The 25,913-nt window shown below is 43.4% G+C and overlaps 1 protein-coding gene across 1 annotated transcript in view; it reads right to left on the bottom strand.

Annotated features, from left to right (window-relative positions):
- SART3 (spliceosome associated factor 3, U4/U6 recycling protein) overlaps positions 1-25,913 on the bottom strand; it is a 559,753-nt gene that overhangs the window by 444,150 nt on the left and 89,690 nt on the right. The window contains exons 2-3 of the mRNA XM_069619464.1: positions 17,022-17,148; positions 16,537-16,641 (exon numbers count right to left, since the gene is read on the bottom strand). Of these exons, the coding sequence (XP_069475565.1) occupies positions 16,537-16,641; positions 17,022-17,148 (232 nt within the window). The remainder of the gene's footprint in view (positions 1-16,536; positions 16,642-17,021; positions 17,149-25,913) is intronic.

Below are 25,913 nucleotides of genomic sequence, written 5' to 3'. Positions count from 1 at the left end.
GGGCTCTTTTGTTTGCCTCTGTGCTTTGCAGCACAAGCTGTGCCTTAGTGGTCTCTAACTTCTTGCTCCAACTTCTCTGTCTAACCACCTGCATTGCCCTTCCCCGAAACACCTTTGTAAGCCTCCCAGAGCGTGGGGCGGCTCTCCACCATCCGAGAGTTGTTCTGAAAGTAGGCCACGGATTCTTCTGTGAGGGACTCTGCTATCTTCACATCCTTCAGATAATATGCATTTAGCCTCCAACCCCCTCTATGCTGGATGTCCGCTTCCTGTATAGCCACACATAAGGGGGCATGATCGGAGATACTCCTTGGAAAACATTTGGCCATGGTTACCCTGCCAGTCATGGTACCCAGGAGAAAGATGTAATCAATCCTGGAAAAGGACGAGGGCGTGTTTGAGAAGTAGAAGCCGCCCCTTTCACCAGGGGCAAATCCCTCCATACATCACACAGCCCTATGGCCAAGGAATGAAGCTTTGTTGGATTGTGCGTCTCCCCACCCCTGTATGGTGTCCTGTCTATCTTGGGCTGCGATGTTTGTTTGTTTGTTTGTTTGTTTTATTCACTTATAATGCGCACCAGACCCGCAGGTATCCGGGCGCAGCAGTACAGAAAATGCGAAGCTTAAGTTGCAGGGTGGGGTCATGGGATATATACACTGTACAAATACAAAATACAAAATATAGACTGCAAAATATCACAGGAAGGCAGCAGTTGCGATTTACATGCAGAATAAATACAATAAATGTAAAGTTCAAATCCCACCCCACCACCATAATATCCCCCCTGTGCTTGGCCAACAGGGCATGTACCTTCTTTAGCCTATCCACTTGCGGAGTCAGAGGGGCATAGACATTAATAATGCATAGCGTTTCACCCCTATAATGTTCCCTTCGAGAGGATCATACTTCCCCCCTGGTCCCGCTTCACAATGTTTGATTTCTTAATCAAAATTGCTACACCATGGATCCCCTTGTGAACCCTGTATGTCCGACCACCGAATATCTAGCCTACCTCAGAATATTGCACACCATCGCCAGCAAATGAGTCTCTTTTAACAACACTATGTCTGTCTGATGGGGCGCCAAGAATTTTGCCACCAGGCACACTTAATCGTATCTAGGAGTCCATTGATATTCCATGAAAAACAGCTGAAACACTCTTTCGGCAGATTATCCGTCTCTGCCATTTGTAGCTCACATACTGTGTCCCTGGCTCCCAGCGACCCCTCGGTTGACTTCCCTCAAAATGTGCCTTCATTTCCGATGCCCGCAGAGGATTACAGGGCCATGGCATGTTGCCTTGTGCCCCATTGCCTGTAGGCTGTGCACTCCCACTCCTCACGGGTCGGGGTATTTCCCATATTTTTTTTTTTAGTTGTTCTGCGAGTTTGGTCAACAAACTTAACAACTTTCTTACAACATATTTTGTATTAAAAACAAAGAATGCATGTTTCAATTACATATTATACACAATTTTTCAAAAACATTGATATAACTATTTGAAAAAAGGTACAATTTATCATCCCCTCTAACGTGTAAATTAACTAAACATCATTGTACGACCTGCATACAAATCTCACTACATATTAACACAGATTACTCGCTTCAGCATTTATCACGAAAAATACTCTACTGGCGCAAATTCATCAATATAAAAACATAAAATTATTGTACAACAATTAGAAATTTTGCATGTCCAGAATAATAAACTTACCACGTATATCTTTTTTCCAGTTCTTCATTGATAATCAACAGTAATTTCGATAACAGAATGAACTTTGTAGAATGCCCCCACATACAAGCCATCCAGACCCATTCTCGGGCTGACAGTAGTGCCCAGATGCTCTGCTCCCAGTATTTTGATTCTGGCCATTTCAAAATAATTACAGTAAATTACCACATGTTTAGCTGTCTTTTAGTTCGACATTTCTTGTAGATTCTGCAACCAATTTCGTCAACTATAGTGCCTTTAGAGCCCCAGTTCTTCGTTTTTTCATACATAGGGGTTTGATTTAATTTAAATCACAAGTATACATCCCGCATTTTATTACAGGGGAACTGCAGAATATACAACCCGAGAGGTATCCGCTTTGCAGTAAACTTTGCGATTTCACTATAGGACTTTAAGGCCGAGATGGAGTCAAGTGTTTTGCTCCAGTCGTTTTCGAAAAAGCGTTTAACATGCATTAATCGGAATTCCAAATCGGCTGGCGACAGTGCAATTCCCATCAGTATATTAACCATTTGGTCATAGTACTTGGCCACTGAGGGCGGATTTCTCTCTTGAATCATTCGTCCCAAATTTTCATATAATGAATTTTAAGAAATATTTTAGCTAGGATAGATAGTAAAGGCCAATAATAGTTAGTTGACAATGATGTTAAACCTAGTTCTTGTCTAAGGACAGCATTGGGAAGAGACTTAGCCAGCAGCAAAGTATTTTTTCACATGCCCCCCTGAAGCTGGTCAAGAATGTGATCAATGTTAGTTAAACACATATCCAGTCCATACAGGATTATCGCCTCAACTTTGAGTGTGAAAAAATTCCAGCAAGGGGACCATTGAAAATCTACAAAATATCTGGTAGACAATACGCATTTGAGTTGATAACGAGGTCACCTTTTTTACAAGCCCTTCTTTCCACATTTTAGCCGAAGTGGAGTCAACCATTTCATATCCCAAATACCTAATAGATGTTGAATATGGGATGGGAATTGAATCAATATTCAAAAGTATACCTGGAGGGTGCCTCTTTAAATTTTCAAGAATAAACACCCTTGACTTTTTTGCATTGCATTGTAGATTGTGTGCCTGCAAGTAGGTGGCAAAGAGACTTCGCTTAGTTTGGAGCCCAAAAGGTGTGCGATCAAAAATTAGGATGTCGTCCGCAAAGGCTAGCCAATGGAGCTTTAAATGGCCTATCCTTGCCGGAAAGCCAATCTCTTTTTTCCCAAATGTCATTGATGTCCCAGCTAAATTGCAACCCTGCTTAACCCCCACGTCCGACTATCGGATGTGTTGTTGCTCCTATGTTTATCCTCAAGAAATAAGCAGCATTTTGATGAAGTTTGGAGATAAGTGTAATTAGATGATCCGGAATACCCATACGTTCCATCTTATCCCAGAGCAACCTATGAACAACACAATCAAAGGCCGCAGAGAGATCTACCGAAGCCATATACAGGGCCCAGTATTGATAACTTCAGACTTGGCAAGAAGATAGGCTATGATTGATGCATTTAGAGTAGTACCCATTTGGGCTCGAAAAACAATTTGAAAGTGTGAAAGGATTGAGTTATTCCTCATATTCCCGAAAATCTTGTAGTAGCAAAATTGAAAACACCTTTGCTGCAGCATCAATCAAGGCTATAAGTCAAAAATTATTGGGGTCGGTTTTCTTTTCCTTTTTGTATATTGGGACCACGATGGAATTTACCCAAGAAGCAGGTATTATGATGTTGCCACGATTCTGTCGAATTGGACTTTCAAGATACATTCCCAAAGTAGGGGATGCCTTTTGATCACACAGGGAGGAATGCCAATGGGGCCAGCCGCCCTAGAATTATTCAGTGCCCGAATTGGTACCACTATTTCCTCAGTAGACCAGCCCAACACCTTGTCCGATAGTAATAGTGGGTATTTGGACTTCTTAAATCGCAATCGATTGGGTAACCTGAATTTACATTTGAAAAATGTACTCCATTCCTCCGTCGTAATGTGGGATGTTTGGTCAGTGTTGACAATTGGAGTGTTCGACCTTAGCATGGCCCACATGGAGCGTCTGTCATTGCGACAAAGATTTAATATCATATTCTGCTTAGTTAAATTATGGAGGTAGCGTCTATGATTAAAACACTTGTTTCTATAGGCATTACAGATAGTTTTTTTCTTTGTAAGGAAATCACTGAAACATAACACCTGAGTTTTTAGTTTTCTTAGTTCCGCATTTTTTATGGTTTTAGCCAAGTGAATCACCTTGCTAGAAAGGTGCCCATGCTTTGTTTGCGTACCCATTTGCTGTTTCCGCAGCGTCTCCATTGCCATATGGATAATGTCCAAATATCTTTTTCGCACTATGATGCAGTGTCCAATTTGCTACCCCAGCTGCTTTATCAGCGTTCAAATGGTTTTCAATAAGAACATTTTTTCGCATAGATGTGTGCTCCATCAATGCGATATGCCAGGATCGATCCCCTCCTAGTAAGCATTGTGTCAAATCAATTGTCAACATTGATACTTTTACTTCCAAAGTCAGTCCCAACGTTACATGGTCACCTAGCCCTGGCTCGGAAGTTACTGTCTCGTTGCAGTGCTCCCGAAAGTTGTCCGAAACAGCGGAAAAATCTATACAGCTCATGAAGCCTCTTTTCCAGGTCGTTTGGGGAGGAGACAGTGACTCGATGCTGACAAATGAAATCTCCCAACTCCTAAGAAATTCCATCCAACGATCTCCCCGGTTATCAGTTCTTGTAGTGTTCACAGGGCCATCAAGATGAAGGATTCTCTTTTCACCATTTGAGCAATCTGCGTTAAAATCGCCCCCTATGAGAATTTTACAAGTGGGCCATAACACCAATGCCTCGTCCAAAATTGACGAGACATTGTCAAACATTTCCTCCTTCGTGTACTGCACCGGATTGTGATAGATAGTAATAAATAAGTAGGTGTCAATAGGGGAATCACTAAAAGAGACCAATACAGCCAATATCCCCGGAGATTTGAACACTTGATAAGTGGTAAACATCATGTTTGTATTCAAGAGTATTGCAAGGCCACCGTATTGCCTCCCAGAAGGACCTCGAAGGGCCTCTGCATGATATGCTTTAAACCTTGCAATTGGAATAATTCTCCACAAATAGTTTCTTGACATAACCAAATATCAATGAATTTGTGAGCATTGGAAGTTTTAGCCCATTTAAATAAATTAGCAAGCCCACAATAATTCCATGACATTACATTTAAAACTGGTTTGCTACTACGTGGGGGTAGTAGTCCCCAATGGGTTTAAGCTACCCACCAATGATGTTACCCAAGACCAATCTTTGCTAATGTTGGAGAGGGCAACAAGTTCAGCAATCACAGCCGTTTCAGGTGCCAAGGACAGAGGCGCACCAGTCACAGTTGTAATTGGCTGCTTTTGCGTTTCTTCAGTGGTTTCGTTAAAAGCAATAGCTTCCTCAATTGAGTGAAAGAGAAATGGAGTTAGGCCGATCAGTTTGAGTTCCCTCACAAGCTGCCATACCAAATCAGCTATAATTGCCGATTGAAGTTGGAACACCCATCCGATGGTTGTTGATTGCCAGAAGTGTAATAAATTCGATGTCCCTCGAGTTTAGGGCTTTCAAAGCCGGTATTTTCTGAAAAGCCTGCAATATAAAAGAGAGGTTAAGCCGATTGTCACCATTAATATCTGTATTACTATGCCACCCCATAATTGTTGTAGCAGTGGTTAAAATAGGATCTTTCTTTTCAGAAGAGGAAAATGTTCCCAAGTACAGGAGATTTGCCAGAATACTTAAGGACATAAAAGGATTGGATCACTTTCTGTGTTCATATTCTCACCACTCTGATGTACCAACTCCATGTTAGGGGTTGTAAGGGGCATCCCAGTTTCTTCTGGTGGTACAATCCCCTTAAAATCCCACGTTGGCTTTCCTAGATCAGTTTTTTTTTATTGGCAATCGGTTTATAGAACGTTGATAGCTGCATTTGTTGGGGCAGTGTTAGAGATTAGGTAAACTCCCTTATTTTGGCTGATATTTTCACCTCATGCTCCTCAGTCCGAGCTTGAGTAGAAGATTTACTATCAGTTTCTGACATTTTCCCACGACCATTTTGCACTATTGCTTTCATATGCCCATCTCTAGCTATCCCATCAGTAAGTTGTAGAGCCTTTTTGCTTTCCTCAGAGAGTTCATCAAAATGAATCCCATGATCACCCATAAGGGGATCCATTGTTAACTGGGAAGAACCCTTCCTCTCGTTAGGATTTGGCCTCAGCGTCATCTGTGTTTTCATTTTTTGGTTATTTTTGTTGTTTTTATTTGTAGATTGTTTCGCACATTGGTGATCTGCCTTACTCTTCATTGCCCATAGATAGAGGGGTTTTATCCTTCCTGGATGCAAAAACGGGGCACTGTCTCTTTCATAATCATCCTCGTCCTCATGTTTTTCCTCAGCATTTTGAACATCAGCCTCTATCAAAATAGTAAGTGCGGACAGACTATCTGGGCGGAAGAATTGCCCATGCTGAGGGCTCGATTGTTGATTACTCGCTACCCCAACCCGATCGGCATCCTCAACCTGAAGGTAAAATAGTAGCTGATCTATTTTTTTCACTATTTGCAGTCACTCTTCGGCATAATTGGGTGTGCAGAATGTGCGGCTCAACGATTTCAGCAACAGTCTGCGCAAAGGTCTGCCTAAAGCTGAAAGTTGGCACCCCAACGTTCTGGTGCTGAATTTTTTGTTCAGTTATATTTAAATCAGCAGTTCGAGTCGCATTCGATACAAAAAGAGGAGAAATTGTGCTGGAAGGGGAAGGACAACGGCCCATCTTTATGTAGTTTTCAGAAAAAATGTAACCTAGTTTGGAGAGGATTTCCAATTGGGCGGCCATCATTTCCCATAGTTCGTAATGGGTATAATTGTGGCCGCTGTACTCTTGATAGAACAGGATAAGAAGCCTCCATATTCTGCAAGTCATCAGATGGATTTAGCAAATCAAAACCCAAAGAGGCAACGCCATCCGTTTTTGTGGACCTCAACAGAGGTTGATTTATACCAGGCAAGGAAGCTTTTTCGTTGTTCTGCGAGTTGGTGGAAACGGGGGCATATTCTGGGACAGATTTCATCCATAAGCAGATTGTCATTTGAATCATGTGTTAGATTGGGCAATTGGGGAAAACATCTTCACTATAGCGACATGCACATTTGCAATCTTCCCTCCCGCTGTAACAGGGGTGGAGGGCCCTACAGAGAGGCAAACCTGTTTTTCGAGTTCCATTAAAACTGCGGGCACAAGAATGGATATGTCTGATGGAGAATGACTTTTTTCTTCTCCAATAGCATCCAATAACATCAGAGCCCCTTTGTCGCGCACGCTCAAGAAAGTTTTTCTTACATTCAGCCCAGTATCATTCCGCTCAATCATGGTTGGCAACTCTGGAAGTATAGATAAATTGGCTAATTGTTCGTTCTGTGCCCGTACACATGCAAAAGCTACCTCGTGACAGATAGTCTCTGCATTTGAGGGGCTATGAAAAGTATTATTTATGCCAGCATGAACATTAGGGTCTAAACTAATGTAATTATCTGGTAGAGACTTGGCCTTAAGGTATTCTTCCCCATTATTAACATTAGTCATAGGCCGTAGAATGGCTTGCTTTTGCAACAGCATTTTAACTATTCTCCCACTTCACAGTCTAGAAGACATCTTTAGTAGTGGCCACAAGTCTTGGAAAAAACACACAGTCTACCAATCAATCTCAGATTACAATAGTGTAGCAGTTGGATTCCTCCAGAGGCAAAGTTTGCGTAAGGCAACACCTTTTTGTAGAAGATGACGATCAGTACTAAAAAGGAGAACACTGGCCGAATGTACTCCAAGCACAGCAAAGTCACCTCAATAGATCAATGATTTGCCTCCAGGCGTTTCAGTTCTCCTAGTTTAGATGCAATTTTTGCAAGAAACAGAGCCCAGAACCGATCGAAATACACACCATGAGTGCGCTCTGAGCACAAAACTATCACCACAATATAACAATTATAGTCCTCCTGACACATCAATACTCATACAACTAGCACGTTTTTGCCAGATCTATCACTCAATACTAATCATAGCACACCATCCCAGTTCGCCCAGAGCACAGCGCGCATGTGTTGCAGAAGAAGAGTTCAATTTACTCACTTTTAGATGGTCTGATGTCGTGGTGCAAATTCGATAGAACCCTTTAGGCAATCACATGTGCATTAGGTAACCGAACAGAATTGAGACGCTGCGTTGGCGCACACCACCCACAACACCTCCCACCTGAACACGCAAACGGCCGCTTGCAGGGCACTTCCGGGAGTGGAAGTAGAAAAAAGGTGGAAACAAAGTGATGACGCCAGGTGGATGGTGGGCAGGGCTGAGGGAAAGAAGAAAAGTTGGCGTTACTCCGGCTTCAATATTGTGAAACGCCCAGCAAGCCCAGCAAGGAGCTCAGCAAGGAGCACAGCAAACAATCCAATAAATGAGTGCAGTAGTTACTTTGTTACTTTGTCCACAAGAATCTTGCGTACAGCAAGTTTCAGTCCACACAAGGCTTCTTTACGCCGACGGGCACTGGAAGACCGTACAACAGGAGTCCACAGGAGAAACGTTTGGCAGAGCTTCCAGTCGAACAGCCACTTGCGGGCAAATAAATGTGGAGGGCTGCAACCATTTCTTGCCAGCTTTCCTGACTCTGGTGGGTGGGAGCTGTGTGATATTCCACACTCCTGCACATCCGCTGCTCCCAGCAATTCAGATTACGGTCCCGCGCAGCAATCGCTCACCATGTTTCCATTTCCGTGCAGGTCCTGTTCTGTAGGCGATTCTGTGCATCTCTGCTGTTGAGATGGAGCCAGAGTACTCCCCCGGAACCCTCTGCTGCACACCCTCAACGGCATGGGGGTGGGGTTCCTTGAACAGAGGTTGGATGAGCACATTTCCAACAAAGAAACGCAGATATTTGACAGCCGATTGGGCTAGATAGCATTTCTTTGGGCTGGCTGTAAGACCCGCTCGTCTCAGGGCTTGTGTGATTTCATAAAGGTGAAACATGACACAAGACCTGGTCCATTAGTCTTTGGAAAGTAGCAGGGGCGTCAGGAAGTCCAAATGGTAGGACCTTAAAATTAAATAGTCCCATAGGGGTGGAGAAGGCTGCTTTCACTTTGTCCTCTGGGTTTAATGGGACCTGCCAATATCCATTGGTCAGATCAATCATGCAGAGGTATATGGCAGAGCCCAGTCAATCAATGTGGTCGTCAATCCTAGGCAACGGGTAATAGTTGAACTGGGACACTGTTGAATTTCTGGCAAATTTATACAAAACTTCTGCGATTGATTAGTTTTTGCCACCAGAACTATTGGCGAGCACAAAGGACTTTGGGAAGGTTCTATTATATCTGTAGACAAAATCTTCACCACCACCTGTAGGACCATTTCCTTTGTGCACCTCTGGAATCCTATAAGGTTTTATACTGATGACCATCTGGGGGGAGTGCGGATGTGATGGAAAACTCCTTTTACCCTTCCAGTTTCACAGCTGAAGAAATCCGGGAATTTGGGTCATAAGGCTCCACTACAAAGGGGTCTATGACCAGGTCCTGAAAGGGAGTATCAGAGCGAGCCCTCTTAGGAGGGGGTTGAGGAGACAAAGGAGTGGCCCTGGAACCAGAAGGAGCTGAGGTGGGAAGGGTGTTCCTATAACTCTGAAAATAGTTAGGATATTTTTCATAAAAATGTGCCATAAAGGTCATCCTTTTCATTACTCTGTCTATATCCTGATAGCTCCATTCTTTGGAGCTTGGTATAATTACAGAATGAGGGGTAAGGCCCATTTCCTCATCTGTGGGAGGTTTAACTTTGGTCATGGGGGCTGACTGAGGTTCTTTTGATTTTTTAGCAGCCTTCTCCTCCCTATGCTTCTCTTTAGGAGCGTGGGTATCTTTAGATGACTTTATGAGGAGTTTAACCCCTCCCCCATGGCTAGAGGTGGTCTTACTATCCTTCTTGGGGCCTTCCATTAGGTCCGGCGCATCGCATTGACTTTCGGAGGTGTGATCCGCGTAAGGGCGTCGAATTATGGGTGTAGGGTTAGACGCGGAGCGTCCAGTTTCAGTAGTGGGTCGAGACCCAGTGTCATCGGACGACTGGGTCTCGGTGGCGGTTTGATGGACACCTTTTCCGTCCGAGGACGGGTGGGCCTTGTTGTGAGGCGACCGCGATCGGGAACGCCCAGAGGACAAGGATTCGGTGGACCGCTCTCTAGGTGTCGACCATTGCCAATCGCTTCACACAAGTCTCGGCTGGGGCTAATGTGCTTGGTGGTGGATGTCCGTGTTGCGCTTTGCCGCTGGGTGTGGTCCCCACAACATGGCCGCAAGCCAGTCCTACGGGGTCGGGGGTCTGCACCTGGGTAGCTGAAGCCGCCTTGTCGCCCTCGCAACATTGCTGAATCTTCTCTCTATGTCCATGGCTTCGAGCTGCCTGACGTAGTGGGCCCAGCACTTAGTGGAGCTGTCATTTAGGGTTTTAGGCTTAAATAGTCAGCACCTCCCCACCTCTCCCTGCTGACTGGGCCGAGGCCCGAGTTGGCCTTCCAAGGCCTGGGGTCCGTCACAGCAGTTTTCGACGGAAGTCTCTTGGATTGTCACTGGCGTCGTTCTTTGGCGAATAAAGGATAGGAAGAGATCTAACAGTAATTGAAATATAGATAAGGCTGTACGCTGAAAGGAGCTCTGCATACATGCGTCCGACTAGTATGGTGGAAAAAAACAATCTGAGGGACCTACACGCATGAGGGATCATGGGTACAGGGGACGTCACACTAGGGATAGTATTACTGGCACACCCTATTCGACATCTCTTTTCGAGTTTCGAAAACAGATGTAATACTCTGCAGCTCCCACTAGATGTTGGTCTATGCACAGCATGTTATCTAAGCAGATTCAACAAGACTCAGAAATTTTAATATACAAGTGTTTGTTTAAATTGCATTACTAAGTTCAGTGTACTTACATACAGCTCACAGGTTCCTCTTATGAGAAGACTAACGGCTCTAACAAGGTTCCATGAATAGTACAGACTGATACTAAGAGTTGGGGATCTACAAACCATTGATATAGTTTTATAAAGTCTACCTCAAAAGTGGACTTTAGGTAAACTCCCCTAACAATAGCTTTCACATCTATGTACATCATAGTCAAGATGGAAATGGAGTTATTTTTTTTATTTTTTTATGGATTACCCATTGTTATTATAATTTTATTAGTGATTGAAATTGTGATGAATGTATTTTTAGATGTTTGCTAATGCAATAATTGTAACTTTTATGGCACTATGCAGATTAAAGTGTATTGATTAGTAAAACCTCACGCAAAATCATTTGGGATCGACTGAATATTTTACTTACACGCTTCAATGAAAAACTGTCAAGTACAAGCTACTAGCCAGACATACATGTCACTCAATCACTGGCATGAATGCCAGTTATCCATGTGTGTGGGGGCGGGGAGTACAGCCATTACTATAAGCCATTAAAACTACACCACTCTTATTATCCATTACAATATAGCCTAATCGTGTTAGTCAGTCTTTTAGCCTTATCTGTGTAAGGTAACCATATCTGTTTAGGGTTGCTATATTTTACATTAAGCCTAATTATGTAAAGTAGCCTTACCTTGCATTCAGCCCATTTGTATTAGTTGGCCATATCTTGCAACTAGCCTAATTGCGTAATGCAGCCATATTTTGCATTTAGCTTAATTGCTTAGTGTAGCCACATCTTGCATTTAGCCCATTTATACAAGGTACATAGATAGAACCCAGGATGTAGACATGATGGTGTATACAGCTAACCCATTTCTCCGCCCGCACACCGCACCTTTGTAACTTAGTGTACGCGGCTCATTCTGCATACCCTACACTCCCACATAAACGCTATTGCAAAACACCTCTGCCATAAGAATGGAGCTAACTTTAATAACAAAAATTCGAATCGTACCTTTCCGCCTAATTCTCGGTCTCCTTATACACAATACACCCAGTTTAATTCATAGTAAACCTCATCTGTGCCCTTCCACACACCATTCAAACATAGGTGACTAGCAGGGTTTTGGACACCCTCACATAACTAACATGCAGCTCCTCCCATGCTTCCCAAATTTTGACTCTGGTCCCTCCCAGGGCGTTCAACCAGCAGCGCGTTGGGACCATTACTATGGTGCAAGGCGCTACACAAATGAATGAATGAATATGCATACAGCACACCATTTCTTAAAGGGAGGGTCTAGTAAAACATTTTATTTAAAAAATAGATAGGCCACATAAAAAAAAAAAGAAATGCTAGCATCCTCCGTTTTAAAACTTCCTATGTAAAATTTTGAGCTATTCAAGCTCAAAATTCGAAAAAGCAAGCACAGGGGCGCAGCCATTTTGTGAAATGGAGGCCCTCCTGTGCTGGCTTTTGCTTTTGCGGCACTAATGAAGGAAAAGCCAGCCAGCTGTAGTAAACAAAGTCTACCGCTGGGTGGCTTTCCCTTCATTAGTGCCGGGACTCGGAGGACGCGGACCGGAGACCAGAGTAGGAAAGCTGCAGCTGAATCTCGGTAAGTGCTATTTATTTTTTTTACAAAAAATAAGCACTAGCTGCGTTTTTTTTTCTAAGTTTTCCGGGCTGGAGCTTTAAAAACGTTGTATTTATGTTTGCGGTCGCTTTTGAAGCGACCGCAAACATAAAAACAACGTTATTGTGTTGGAAAACGCTGCTCCTCCGGCTCGGAGGAGCCTGAGAAACTCGGAAAGAGAAACTGCAGCGTTTTCCAACACAACCGCGTTGTGTCTGCCTGAATCTGCTTTACCATTTGGGGCTCTCGGGAAACGCAGCTAGTGCTTATTTTTTTTTGACTTTGTTTACTACAGCTGGCTGGCTTTTCCTTCATTAGTGCCGCAAAAGCAAAAGCCAGCACAGGAGGGCCTCCATTTCACAAAATGGCTGCGCCCCTGTGCTTGCTTTTTCGAATTTTGAGCTTGAATAGCTCAAAATTTTACATAGGAAGTTTTAAAACGGAGGATGCTAGTATTTTTGTTTATGTTGCCTATCTATTTTTAAATAAAAATTTTTACTAGACCATCCCTTTAACTGCCAAGATTGCCAGTGGCTAGTGCAAACGTTGCGGCCTGATGAGGGGAAATCAAATCCAAGCACATCTATAAACAATGGTGGAAAGTCAGCCCATTAAACAGGTGTTAGATTTTTACACACACCTCTAGCGAGAAGTGGAAAATCTATCATAATGCAAAGACATGTTTCCAACTAAATGTTAGACCAAACTCTTATGGATAGCTATTGCAAACCAGGCAAGCTTCACAAGAGAGAAGAGGAAGGCTAGTGGAGAGGTACAGGGTCATGAAACCTGAAACCTGTGACAACCCATACTGACGAAACCAATCACAAGGTACTCAGGACAACGACCCGCCAGCCAGAAGTAGAAGCAGCAATAAAGAAGACACCAGGACGATGACCAAAAGAGATCCAGGCAGCTTGAGAGGCAACATGGGGCAGCCTGCCAGCAAAGAACAAGCATGGGATCAACAGATAGCGGTAACCCGGGATGAGCCAGGGCAGAGCTGAAGTGGAGTAGTGGCAACCCCTCAGTATTCTATGAACGAAAAATGTGGATTCACAACTAGATAACTGTGCGCTAGTGATCACTAATGGTAGTAAAATCGAATAACACTTGATAAAGAAGTGCAAGCAGTCAAAAAATAAATAAAAAGCTAAGGTGACACTGCACCAAGTGGGTAAAAAGAAATGTGTAAAATAAGGGGAGAAAAACCACACGGAATGAATGGAAGTCAAGAAAAAGAAGGAAGTATACAAAATACCTTACCATGCAACACTGTTATTAGTAGAATCCTGAAAATCTCCTGATAAATAAACCAGTTACGTCAGAACTCAAAGAAGGCTGACTACACAATAAAGTGAGTGAAAAACAAAAAGGACAGATACCTAATGGAGAGTCGTGTAATTGCACAAATCACAGGGCCACAGAGGTATCTTTGACTTCCATTCATTCCGTGTGGTTTTTCTCCCCTTCTATTGGGTAGCCTTATTTTACACATTTCTTTTTACCCACTTGGTGCAGTGTCACCTTAGCTTATTTATTTATTTTTTGACTTTCTATTCAGTCCTTTGAAACCTTTGACTTTTGCTTTGGAAATTATGCACACCCGTATTCTTTTAAAGTGACTGGTGCTTGGATTGCATGTATGGTGACTCCGGTGTTTAGTGGCCTATACAGGGTACACATTACACGAGTGGCATTACTCTTAATTAATTCTCTTTGAATTTTTACAGTACATATCATCTATTGTACCAGGACTTATTGTTTTTTTCCGTTTGTTCTTTTCATTTATTACCGCCTTCGCAACTCCTGTTCTTCCTTCCCAACCTGACATGTGGTATGGAATACATTCTTATATCTGGGTCTTGTTGTATGCATGTTCTAACAATTTCTGGTTTATTTGCAAACATGCGTTACATTTTATTTGTTTTTTGTAATTGTCATGTTACATAATTCATTATGTCCAATATGTAATTTTACACCTCAACTCTTTTCACGTACTGTTCTGTTTATCAATATATTATGGTTTGTGCTTATTATTCTGTACTAATCATCCAGCCTTGAGTACGACCTGTGTGTCGAAACACGTGTCAGCTGTTCGTGATTCAATTAAAGCATCAAACTATTATTGTTGTGCCTTAAAGTAATGGTGTTAAGCGCATGCCTACCCCCATCTCCTATTTAACCAGCAGTATTCTAGGCTAGGGTAGCTCCCTACCCCCAGGTGCATGGTCCAAGACGATTTGGCGGTGGAGAACACTGCACAGACCCAGAATTAGCCCCAGCTTGGGACAGGCAGTCCAGCCAGCAAAAGGTGTCTAGGAAGAAGAACCACCAAGGAGGGACATCCAGCAGCCAAAAGATGATACCGGGAGCAAAGACAAAGGAACCAGGGTCCAGCCAATACGGCCAAACCTGGTCCTGAGTAACAACAGCCCATGTTCATAGAAATCCTCCACCAATTCAGGTAAGAATCAATTGGTCTGAGAAAAGCAGTCTCTCCCCCCTAGATAAAAACCTTCACTCAGGGTATGGACTAGGCCAGCCCTCCAATCACACACCAGGCAGACACGTAATATGTTTTCTGCCAGCCACTCAGGTTGGCCTGAAAAACAGCCAAAAACTCAGGTCTACCAACACAGGATGTGTACTGGGTTCGTCTGATGCAGATAACCTGGCCAGGCCACAATAGAGGGTAAATAGCTAGGCTCAAAGTGAGCCCGCGTTAGTGCCATAGCTGTTTTAAGCCGGCCTCTTAGTCCCTCCCCATAGACAAAGGTATATCCCAAAACAAAATGGATTGGAACAGGGCTTAATAAATACAGTACTAACCCAGCAGTTACCCCCTAGTTAACTCAATACTAAATTCAAGCAGGAACAATCTACTCTACAACACGCTTGTAGAGTGACAGTCGCTCTGGGACCAGAATGGTGTGCTTAAAAGCACCCTGTCCTAGGAGCCATTTGGGCTACCAGAAAACAGCACAACAAAAATGTTTGCAGTGGCGAGGGGACATCAGTAAAGGTGCCTCTGGTCACAAATATATGTAACAGCCAAAAATAAAACATCAAGACAAAAAGCGAAAAAGTTCAGGGGTCGCATAAAATGGGGCAAGAGAACCCCAAAAAGGGAATTCAGCCCCAACAACAGGAAGGGAAGATTTCACTGCTGGTTGGAGTCAATGGGCAGACAGAAATCTGAGAAAACGTGGAGCTGCCATGTAAACAACGTTATTGGCCTTAAAACGTATTAGTGGCAAGTAACAAATCAGGAGCTTTAAGCAGGTGTTGCACGGAGAGGGCAAGTGACTTGTTTTGCCTGACTAGTAGCTTGTAACTTGAAATTCCTACCCCTGACATATGTGCAAAATTCCTTCAACTTTGCTTCCTGTAACCCATGTGCTGAAACTTAACCGTTCACACTCAGCTGCAACGAAATTACCTTTTCCTTCTATCCCAATCATATTCCTATTATCCAAAATCTGTCCGACTGCTGCACCCGTTACTTCTTCATAACCACTGAATATAATAATGTGAATGGTTCCTTTTATTTTACTTGAAAGAAATAGGAGTAATCTGAAAGCAGTCATGCACCACACTGGTATAAATCTGAACTGTTGTGCACCACCTTGAGGAAGTGCCTCCAACCTCACATTTTTCAGTGCACTATACGTCAATGTGGTATATGGATTTGAAATCTGTAGTTTGATGGGGCCATACATGTCAGCAAATCAAAAGGGCTGATCATATGCCCAGAACAAAATGCTTACTTAATATAATTGGGATGTGCGATCGGGCATTTGATAAACCTGGATTGCACTCTAAACAACCTTCAGTTTGATAAACCAAATTATAAGCAGTGCCTTATGCTTGTGTGCTCTGAATGTGTGTAGAAAATCATAAAACAACAAGATGATATCATTTATTACAGTTCATAATGTGAATTCATCATTCTACCTCAGAAGGCCACCGCATCATTCTACCGGTTTGCATCCAGGTGACATGCAAGCCAGTCCGTTGTCCTTCAAGCATACTGCGCGCCAAGAGCAGAGTTAAAGACGTGCAGGTTAAATATTTAAATAACACTGCAAAGCTAGTGGCAATGCAAAAGCAAAGAGAGTGGCGCCAATCTATAAACTCGGGTTGTCATATACTTACAGATGTAGTCCTTTACAGCTCTCTCAAACAGCTCATAAACCTTCTCTCTCCCAGAACCTTCTTCTCCCATTCGGATCTCATCCTTTAGCCACTCCAGCCAGATCTCTGCAACACATTGCAGTTTCTTAGGAATACATGCATCAGAGTACGATGTAGAGAATAGAGTTTATAGGCTACAAGTCAGGATAGATAGATATATATATATATATATACACATATATATATATATATATATATATAAATATTCACAGGGAGAACATCTTACTGAAAAAATGCTATACCAATACATGCATTCACTCGTTACAGGGTAGATTGTAAAATGTGTTTCTCGTAGATTGTAATAAAATAAAAAGGATAACAAAATGTATCCTTTTTTTACAATATGGCTACAATGTTCTCGTCTAAGTCACAAAATCGTCATTCGGAAAACTGAGTGAACAATCCATAAAGAAATAAATCATACAGTGCAAGTTAGTTGTTGCTACCTTCAGTCAAAGGAAAGAGCTCGCTCATCTTCTGCCGTGCCCGCCTCAGTTTCACAAGCTCTCCTTCCTGGCGCAGCAACTTTATCAGGTCGACGTGGCAATTATAGTCAAAGGCATTGATGGACAGCTTAAACAAAACAGATCAAAAGTGTTACTCTGCTGTGTAGTAAACTAAATTTAGAGATAAATCGAAAACACAATATAAAGTGTGGCACTAAACCAGGGGTCTGCAAACTTTGGCTCGACATAGGTTTTGAACTACAACTCCCATGAGTCTAGTCAAGAGTAGTCAATGATGATGGATCATGGGAGTCATAGTCCATTGCATTGGGTGAGCCGAGGGTTGCAGAACCTTGCACTAAACACAACAAACCAGTCCATAAAAGAAAACAGGAGAACCATGAACATGAGTCACTAAAAACACAACTGGTGTGGTTACAACTGCTGCGTCTCCACTACCACAGAATGTAGAACATTGGTCATGGTATCCACTATTGTAACAGGTCATGGACTATTGAACGGGCATGTTTAATATTTTACATATAATGCTGAGAACATGCCCCCTGCTCAAGGTCATTCTTTTATCCTTAGATTTATATTGTACCAGTCATTAACATTTGAAATCCATGAGACTACGACAGCTGGTCAAAGGAGCAACATACTTGGCAGGACACAGCCTCGACGCAATCTTTGCCCGATCTCATCACCACAGCACCACTGATACAAATACTGTGGAGCGACCATCTCATCATCAGACTACCTATTCCACTCTGCATGCAGAGCCCCAAATTCACAACCACCACAAAAAGAAACTGGAAAACCGTCAAAACAAGCAACCTGTTCGAACAACTGGAGACAACCAAACCCTCAATTACAGAACTAGAGCTGGCTGACCTAGACAGGAAAGCGGAGCTGTTACATAAATGGATCGCCGATACAATTGAAAAGATCATCACAGAAAAACTAGTCACCCCATCAAAAAAAGAGCAATGGCAAAATGGTTCACCCCACTACTAAGCATCATGAAAAAGACAAGAAAATGGAGCTGGAATGGAGGAAAGAATACAACCCAGAAAAATAAAAACGGTTCCAGAAACAAATCAGAGCATACAAGAAGGAAATACAAAAGGCAAAGAGAAGGCATTATGACGACAGAATCACCAATGCGACAAACTCACAAAAAGAAATGTTCATCATTAAAGAAATGAGAAACCCACCTGGCTGCGACAACACCCCAAACCCCTCAGAGAAACGTTGCAACGACCTGGCAGACCACTTCAAGAACAAAATCAACGACATCCGACAAATCACACAAAACAGACCAACCAACCATAACATTCAAACAACTGAACCCAACACAGAACCACAACACAAACTCCAAAACTATCCCGAAATATCGGTCCCGAAATATCGGTTCCATGTAATAATGTCCCCTCAAAAATATCGCCATGCAAATAAATCGCTGAAAAATGGCCGTTTTTTGTGGGTAAATTACTACATGGAACCCGCAAACCCTTTTTTATTTTTCATAGGGAGAGGGGCCACCCTATTTATATGGTCACCTATATAATGTTGCCGCAACCTTTTCCCAGCAACATTGTATACAGCGACCATATATATAGGGATGTTATTACCTGATACTGAAATATCAGTAGAGGCTTTCGTCTTGCTGGTGAAACAGCAAGAAATCAGGTTCACCCACGGATCTGTTCCTGCCCGACATCTATAAATCAATCCTCGCACAAGGAACACCATCAGTATATTACAGAAACCTCCTAAATCTCTCACTAGCAACAGGAACCATAGCAAAATCATTCAAATCAGCATATATCAAACCACTCTTAAGTGGCATCGTAGAAGACCTCTCCAACTACAGACCGATCTCAAACATTCCCTACCCAGCAAACTCCTGGAAACCTATGTATACAAATTAACCCAAGAACACATAGAAAAACACCACCTGTTGGACCAAGCACAAGTCGGCTTCAGACCCGCAAGATGAACAGAAACAGCATTACTGTCCATCTGGGATGACCTAAAAACAAATGCGGACTCCGACACAATCTCAGCCCTGATTCTGCTAAACCTCTCCGCAGCCTTTGACACAGTTAGCCATGAGACCCCAACCAAAAGACTAGAAGACATAGGCATAACAGACACGGCACTACTCTGGATTAAATCTTTCCTAGCAGACAGAACAGAAACCGTTTGGTTAAAGCCCTTCAAATCCACACCACGAGTCAACAACTGGAGTACCACAAGGGTCCTCACTATCACCACTGTACTTCAACATCTACCAAACTGCACTAATCAGAATCTTCAAAAAATACAAAATTACATGCTACAACTACGCAGATGACACTCAAATCATCTACAAAAAAACAAACAAAAAAAGAAAATAAATCAAAGCCACACAAGTCGATCACTCAACCCTAATCGAGTGTCTAAAAGAAGTCTAATTGGATGAATGCCAATAACTTGAAAATCAACCCAGGACAGAAATAATGATTATATCCAAAAAAAGAGAAAAACACCTATATTCCATGGCCAACGGAAATGGGAACCGCACCAATTCCATCTAAGGTAGTAAAGCATCTGGGAGTTCTGATGGACAACACCCTAACCTTAGAACCACAAATAAATGCAATAATCAAGAAATGCTTCTTCCTTCTTCACACGGCAAGAAGAATCTTAACTTTCCTCTCCTTCAACCACAAGACGCTCACAATCGTCACCCTCGTCATGTCAAATCGACTATGCAAACAGCCTCCATCTCGAGATACCAGAATACCTCCTGAAGAAACTACAACGGATCCAAAATTCAGCAGCCAGACTCCTCCTCAAACTATACAGAAGAGACCACATCACTCCAATCCTAAAAACACTGCACTGGCTCCTAGTCAAAAATTGCATCACCTTCAAAACATAACACACAGGGCAATCAGTGGACGGGGAGCTGAATTCCTTCAAAAAGAAATTAACAATCTACAAGCCAACAAGACTCCTCAGATCAAGCAATGAAATCCGTTTGGAAGAAAAACCATACCTTAAGAAAAAACTTGGAGGCTCCTCCTTCTCCCACAAAAACTGTGAACAACATCCCGTTAGAAATAAAGCACCAAAGACCACCTACAATTCAGAAAATTACTAAAAACCTGGTTCTTCAACATCACAGATTCAAACTCAAAAACCAAACGGGAAAAACAAACAATGAAAAGGTTGACAAATATAGGACGATAATGACAACATCCAGAAGCGAATAAAAAAACTCTTACTACAACAAGAGAGATGACACTAAGTCTAATAGGACACAAACAACACCCATGAGGACAGTATCCAGTATCCCTAGCCAACTCCCAGCGAACAACCTTCACCCACTTGATAAATGCTACTATAGTTCATACCTGTATAAAAGTTGGGAGAATGTTAGCACTGGCCACACTAACTAAGCTGTGGATATTGGCAGGGGCATAGAGTTGTGAATGCAGGCAGACAGCGCACCTGGACATAATTGCAAGCGTTAGCATTGCCACATTCCAAAGGGGGTAGGAGCGGTAACATGAATGAGCAACCAAATAAGAGGATGAATGCCGAGCAGCCCCATCACCTGGAGGCAGTAAACCCGGGATTACCGGTGCCACCCTCCTGCTAGACTAGATTGCAAATGCTCTCTGAGCTAGACCGCAAGGGATGCACACACGCCTGTCCGCCCTGCATACAAACAGGGGTCACGTAGGCGGCCGGTACCAAATTTGGTCAAGGTTATGCATATGAACGGATGCCATATGGGAAAGGGACCGCGAGTGTCGTACAGCCCTGATTTGGATGAAGACACAGAGACGACCACACACTCCAACTAATTAGAAATAGGGAAATTTAGCGCCTCACTTCAAGACATCAATGACAATTAACCAACCCACTATCATCTTCACCCTCTGCATACACCTCTCAAATTCTAACCAAACACAACCACAAACCTACAACACAACAATTCGCACAAACTTTACTACATTACAACAACAAAACAAAGCACACATGGACTCGCACAACAGCACTCGACGTCTTCCGACAGTATAACACCCCAAGCCCAGCCAACAGAATTCTGGGCTGAGGCCGCCAACAGTACATCACTGCTCTCTTGCACTTCTCCAGCTCATCCCACTAACTCCCCCCCACCCCTCCCTTTTTTCAGAGCCGCCAGGGGACCAGTCGGTGGTGATAGTGCATGGTACAAATATCCTTTAACATTAACAATAGTTTTAGATTCATAGCGAGTATGATCAAAAGAAGTCAACATCTCCAACAAGTTAGGTAGGCTTCTTTGTACGCATCTTCCCAAACCCAGATCAGGCAGGGTTAATAGGAAAGTCTGCAATTGAGGATCTTGCATTCTCCTACAAAGGCTAGATTTGTGTACTACTGTAACACAACTGTAGTGCCACAAAGGCACTAAACAAACAGTGCCGAGTTAAAGCCCATAAAAATCATTTAACATGGACTTTCATTGAGCTCGAAATGGCGAAAATGTTTGTTTTTCCTCATTACACAATTTGGTGGGTGTGAGCTTGTGTCGAATCTGAGCGAAATCAGTTATTTTGCTCATGTTCTAAAAGTTAATACAAAAATGGTTCCAAACAAATACAGAAAAGCAAGCTCATTCATTTACAGTTTTAAAGAAATACAAGCAATAACAAAGCCAATAATCTTGACTAAATATCTCTAATGAAGGCCAATCCCTTTTGTGCCCCATCAGACCCTCTTGCTCCTCAGCTAGTCAAGCCAATTGCCCCTTTAGCAGCCTCTAACCTCGCTGAACTCTTCAACCGATCCTTCGACTTTACTTGCTTTCCCTCTAGTTTTAAAATAGCCAGTCATCTCTATCCTAAAAAAATCAAGGGGTTGACCCGATCCTACGGGCTACCTTTCGCACTGTCTTTCCTTCCGCACTACTCTAAAATGCTTGAAAGAATTGTGTTCAACCGCCTTACCAATTTCTTAGACATCCACAACCTTTGAGACACCTGTGCAGTAGCACCTGAAGCGCTCCAAGTGCCAGATTGAATTACCAATAAACGATCTCAGACCCAAATAACCGGACAGACTCAAAGAACATTGCAAAATACTAATTTAAAGTAGGGAAACCTGGTGAACAAACAGATTGCAGCTCACTCACTGTCATCTACATTTCAATTAAACAAAGGCTTTAATCACCCTATGCAGCAAAACAGTAAAAACGATTGCAAGGAGGGATTGGTTAAGTGAACATATATACCTATACTTTGTTTAGGTCTTAGTAACATAAATGGTTGCCCTCTATCTGGTAGGCACGCCTTAAACTACCTCCAACTATGTATCATACAGATTAATAGCAGAATAACAGCAGAGGATTGGCCCCTGCAACAATGTATGGTTCATCATTACATAGGCCCTCATGATTGGTTGCCATTCTCTCCCAACCATAGACATTTGGCTAGTTAGCATCATGTAAGTAAAACCAAACAGAGGTGCAGAGAACAACGTTAGACCACTTCCCACTTGGCCAATTAGTTCTCATCAGTTAAACCCTAAGCCAAGGCTGCTTCTTTGTAGTTGACCTTGCTGACTGTTCTCTTCCTTGGGACTTTGAGTGTATGTACATCGCTATCTTCAGTTGCAGCTTAATGAATAGGCCTAGTTTTTCAGTCCTGAACCGCATGCGACGAAATCACGATTTTTTCCATTTTGATCTCTTATTTAATACTATTTTATTCAATTATTCTGGGTGCTATTACACCTCTTGTCGTATGGAGACTTAGTTGTTCCGTCTGTCATATGATTTCTGCATCTTTGATTATTCAATACTTGGCACTTGCCAATGTGCTCTCCTTTACTTAATCTAAGAGAAATATGTTGCGCATATGTAGGTTTATCCTCTTTGACTCCCCTTGTGCCTTGCAGTTAACTCGTGATGTGGCATCCTTGATCCCAAGCCAAACAGATATTCTTTGTTCTTCGCAACAAGCTGCTTTCCAGCACCCGTCAGCTCCTGCAGCCTCGATATCTCTCATTCAGGCTTCTTAGCTTACTATTATACGAAACCGACGTCCATCTTTTCATCATGGCTGCTTTACCCGCATTCTATTTTCTACTGCAGCAAGCTTCTATATTTCTCATCTACCTTGCGTTTCTGCGTATCTACATCTACTGATTCTCTTCTCACTTATCTTCTTAGTGTACATGATTTCCTTCGTATTCGCATAAATCTTTACTTTCTTACTTCAGTTGCATCTTCATTCTTTCAGTATTCGCTAATCGGTTCAGTGCATCCTCGTGATTTCTATTCAGAAGGTCACTTTACTCTGGTCTGATTTAACTTATATGTCCAATGGTGTATGCAGACATCCTTCCACCACATCAGTGTGAGGGTACATTTGATACGGTGGTCTGAGTGCATAACGTCTCTTGTATCTGGTGTCACGCACATTGATCTCTTGCTGTTCTTCCAGTATGATGGAGCTGAGGAGGTGGGCACTACAAATCATGTGTACATCTGCCTCTCTAAATTCCCCCCTCTGGTCGAGTCCTCGATCACCTCAATCTTCACCTTTTCCTCATGGTTTCTTTGGGATCCATATCTTCATCACCCCCGCCCCCTCCTCAGGTCACCTGCGTTTTCTTTTATGCGCTAACCCACACTCCAGGTCATGGTAATACCAGTTGATAGACAGAATACCCAACGTCCTACATAGTTCTTATGATCCTTAGGGTAATAACACTGTTCCTAGGGGTGCCAGAGAAGGGAATAGTTTCTTACCTGTAACTCCATTTCTCCAGCATTGGTATCTTTCATGGATTCACATGCTTTGAATATTCCCCGTCGTCAGGCTGGGAATCCCCGGTACATTATATAGACCCTTTCCCGTAGGAAAACTTTTTCGACGCTTATGCGTCCTATCCACCTCGTTTTGTATCATGCGTGCCCGTGCCGTCAGGACGTCATGATATAAATACAGGCCCCGCCCCCGCGCTCCCTCAGATTTCGGCCCCCAAAGTAGTGGGGGAACCGGTTTGCATGATCAGGGGAGGCAGGTGGGCGCATGTGAATCCATGAAAGATACCAATGCTGGAGAAATGGAGTTACAGGTAAGAAACTATTCCCTTCTCCAGCATTGGATCTTTCATGGATTCACATGCTTTGAATAGATTACATAGCAGTACTACCCCCAAGAGGAGGTGTGCATGCAAACCCCTATACATTCTTCGCAAAAGGCCGTTCCCTAAGATTATGTATACATCAGTAATAGTTTACATAGGGAAAAAACGGACCACATACAGTCATAAATTCCACAGGATGCCACCCCGCAGCCGGGGCTTACCTTACTGGAATAGGTGTCGAAGCACCGCCTGTCCCATCCGGGTGTCTTCGGCATGTTGCTGCGACAGGCAGTAATGGCGGGTAAAGGTGTGTGTAGTCGCCCAGGTAGCCGCCATGCAGATGTCCCCTAGAGGGACTCCGGCCCACAGTGCCGTCGACGATGCCGCTGCTCTAGTTGAATGAGCTCTTGGCCGTCGTAGAAGAGGCTTCCCTGCCTTGGAATGGCAGTACGAGATGGTAGATGACACCCATCTTGAAAGTCCTTGCTTTGAAATGGCTTTTCCTCTAGCACCCAACCCATAGGCCACAAACAGCTGTCTCGTTTCTCTGAACGGTTGCGTACGATGAAGATAAAACTTGAGAGCCCTTTTTACATCCAATGTGTGTAGCATGCGCTCCGCTCCCGAGCATGGCTCCGGAAAAAACGTAGGCAACACGATAGAAGAGTGTTTATGAAACACCGAAGGAGCTTTTGGTATGAACTGTGGGTTAGTGGCTAGGACTACCTTGGTCTTGAAAAATCGTAAGTATGGTGGGTCCACCATTAGAGCCTGAACTTCTGAGATACGTCGGGCTGAAGTGATGGCCACCAGGAAGGCCAATTTCCACGACAGAAACTTCAGAGACGATGATGACATTGGCTCAAACGGAGGTTTCATAAGAGACGTTAAGATCAGATTGAGGCTCCACTCCGGTGGAAATTTCTTCTCTGGAGGGAAACTCCGAAAGAGGCCTTTAAGGAAGTGCTTAATCAGGCGGTCGCTGAACAATGGTGCCGAGTGCCGTCGACGAGTAAACCTGGAAATGGCTGCTAGGTGTACTTTTATTGACGACACCGACAGGCCCATTTGAGCTAATAACAGCAAGTATGGAAGGAGCTGTTCCGGCCTAATCGATTGCGGGGCCAAACCTGGTTGATCCTCACACCATTGACAGAACCTTTTCCATTTGTACGCGTATGAGGCGTTTGTGGAAGGTGCTCTTGCCGCTTGCAGGATACGTCGACAGTCCTCCGGAATCGTTAGCCGACCAAATTCGGCGAAGTCAGGAGCCAGGCCGTCAACTTGAGGCTGTCCGGGTCGTGATGCCAAACGACACCCTCCTGTCGAGACAGAAGGTCGGGGGTCTTCTGGAATCTCATCGGTTCCGCCGCCGCTAAGTGTAGTAGGTCTGAAAACCACACTTGTCTGGCCCAGTATGGGGCCACCAGAATTACCCGACATGGGTACCTGAGGATCCATTGCAACGTCCTCCTGACAAGGGGAAAAGGAGGAAATGCGTACAGGAATTTGTTCGTCCATGGGAATGAGAACGCATCCCCCAGTGAGCCCTGCTGAGGCCATCTGCTTGCGTACTGATGGCATTTCTTGTTGTTCTTCGTTGCAAACAGGTCTATGGAAGGGTGTCCCCATTCCTTGAATACTTGTTGAAGTTGTTGGTCGTTCAGCACCCATTCGTGAACTTCGTTCATTTCTCTGCTGAGGGCATCGGCTTCCACGTTTTTCACTCCTGGTAGGTGAAATGCTAAGATTTGTATG

This window comes from Ambystoma mexicanum, chromosome 10 (assembly GCF_040938575.1).
Source record: "Ambystoma mexicanum isolate Mex_15411 chromosome 10, UKY_AmexF1_1, whole genome shotgun sequence".
In the NCBI taxonomy this organism is placed as follows: domain Eukaryota; kingdom Metazoa; phylum Chordata; class Amphibia; order Caudata; family Ambystomatidae; genus Ambystoma; species Ambystoma mexicanum.
The sequence above is the reverse complement of the archived record's forward strand: the minus strand, read 5'-3'. Positions and strand labels throughout refer to the sequence as shown.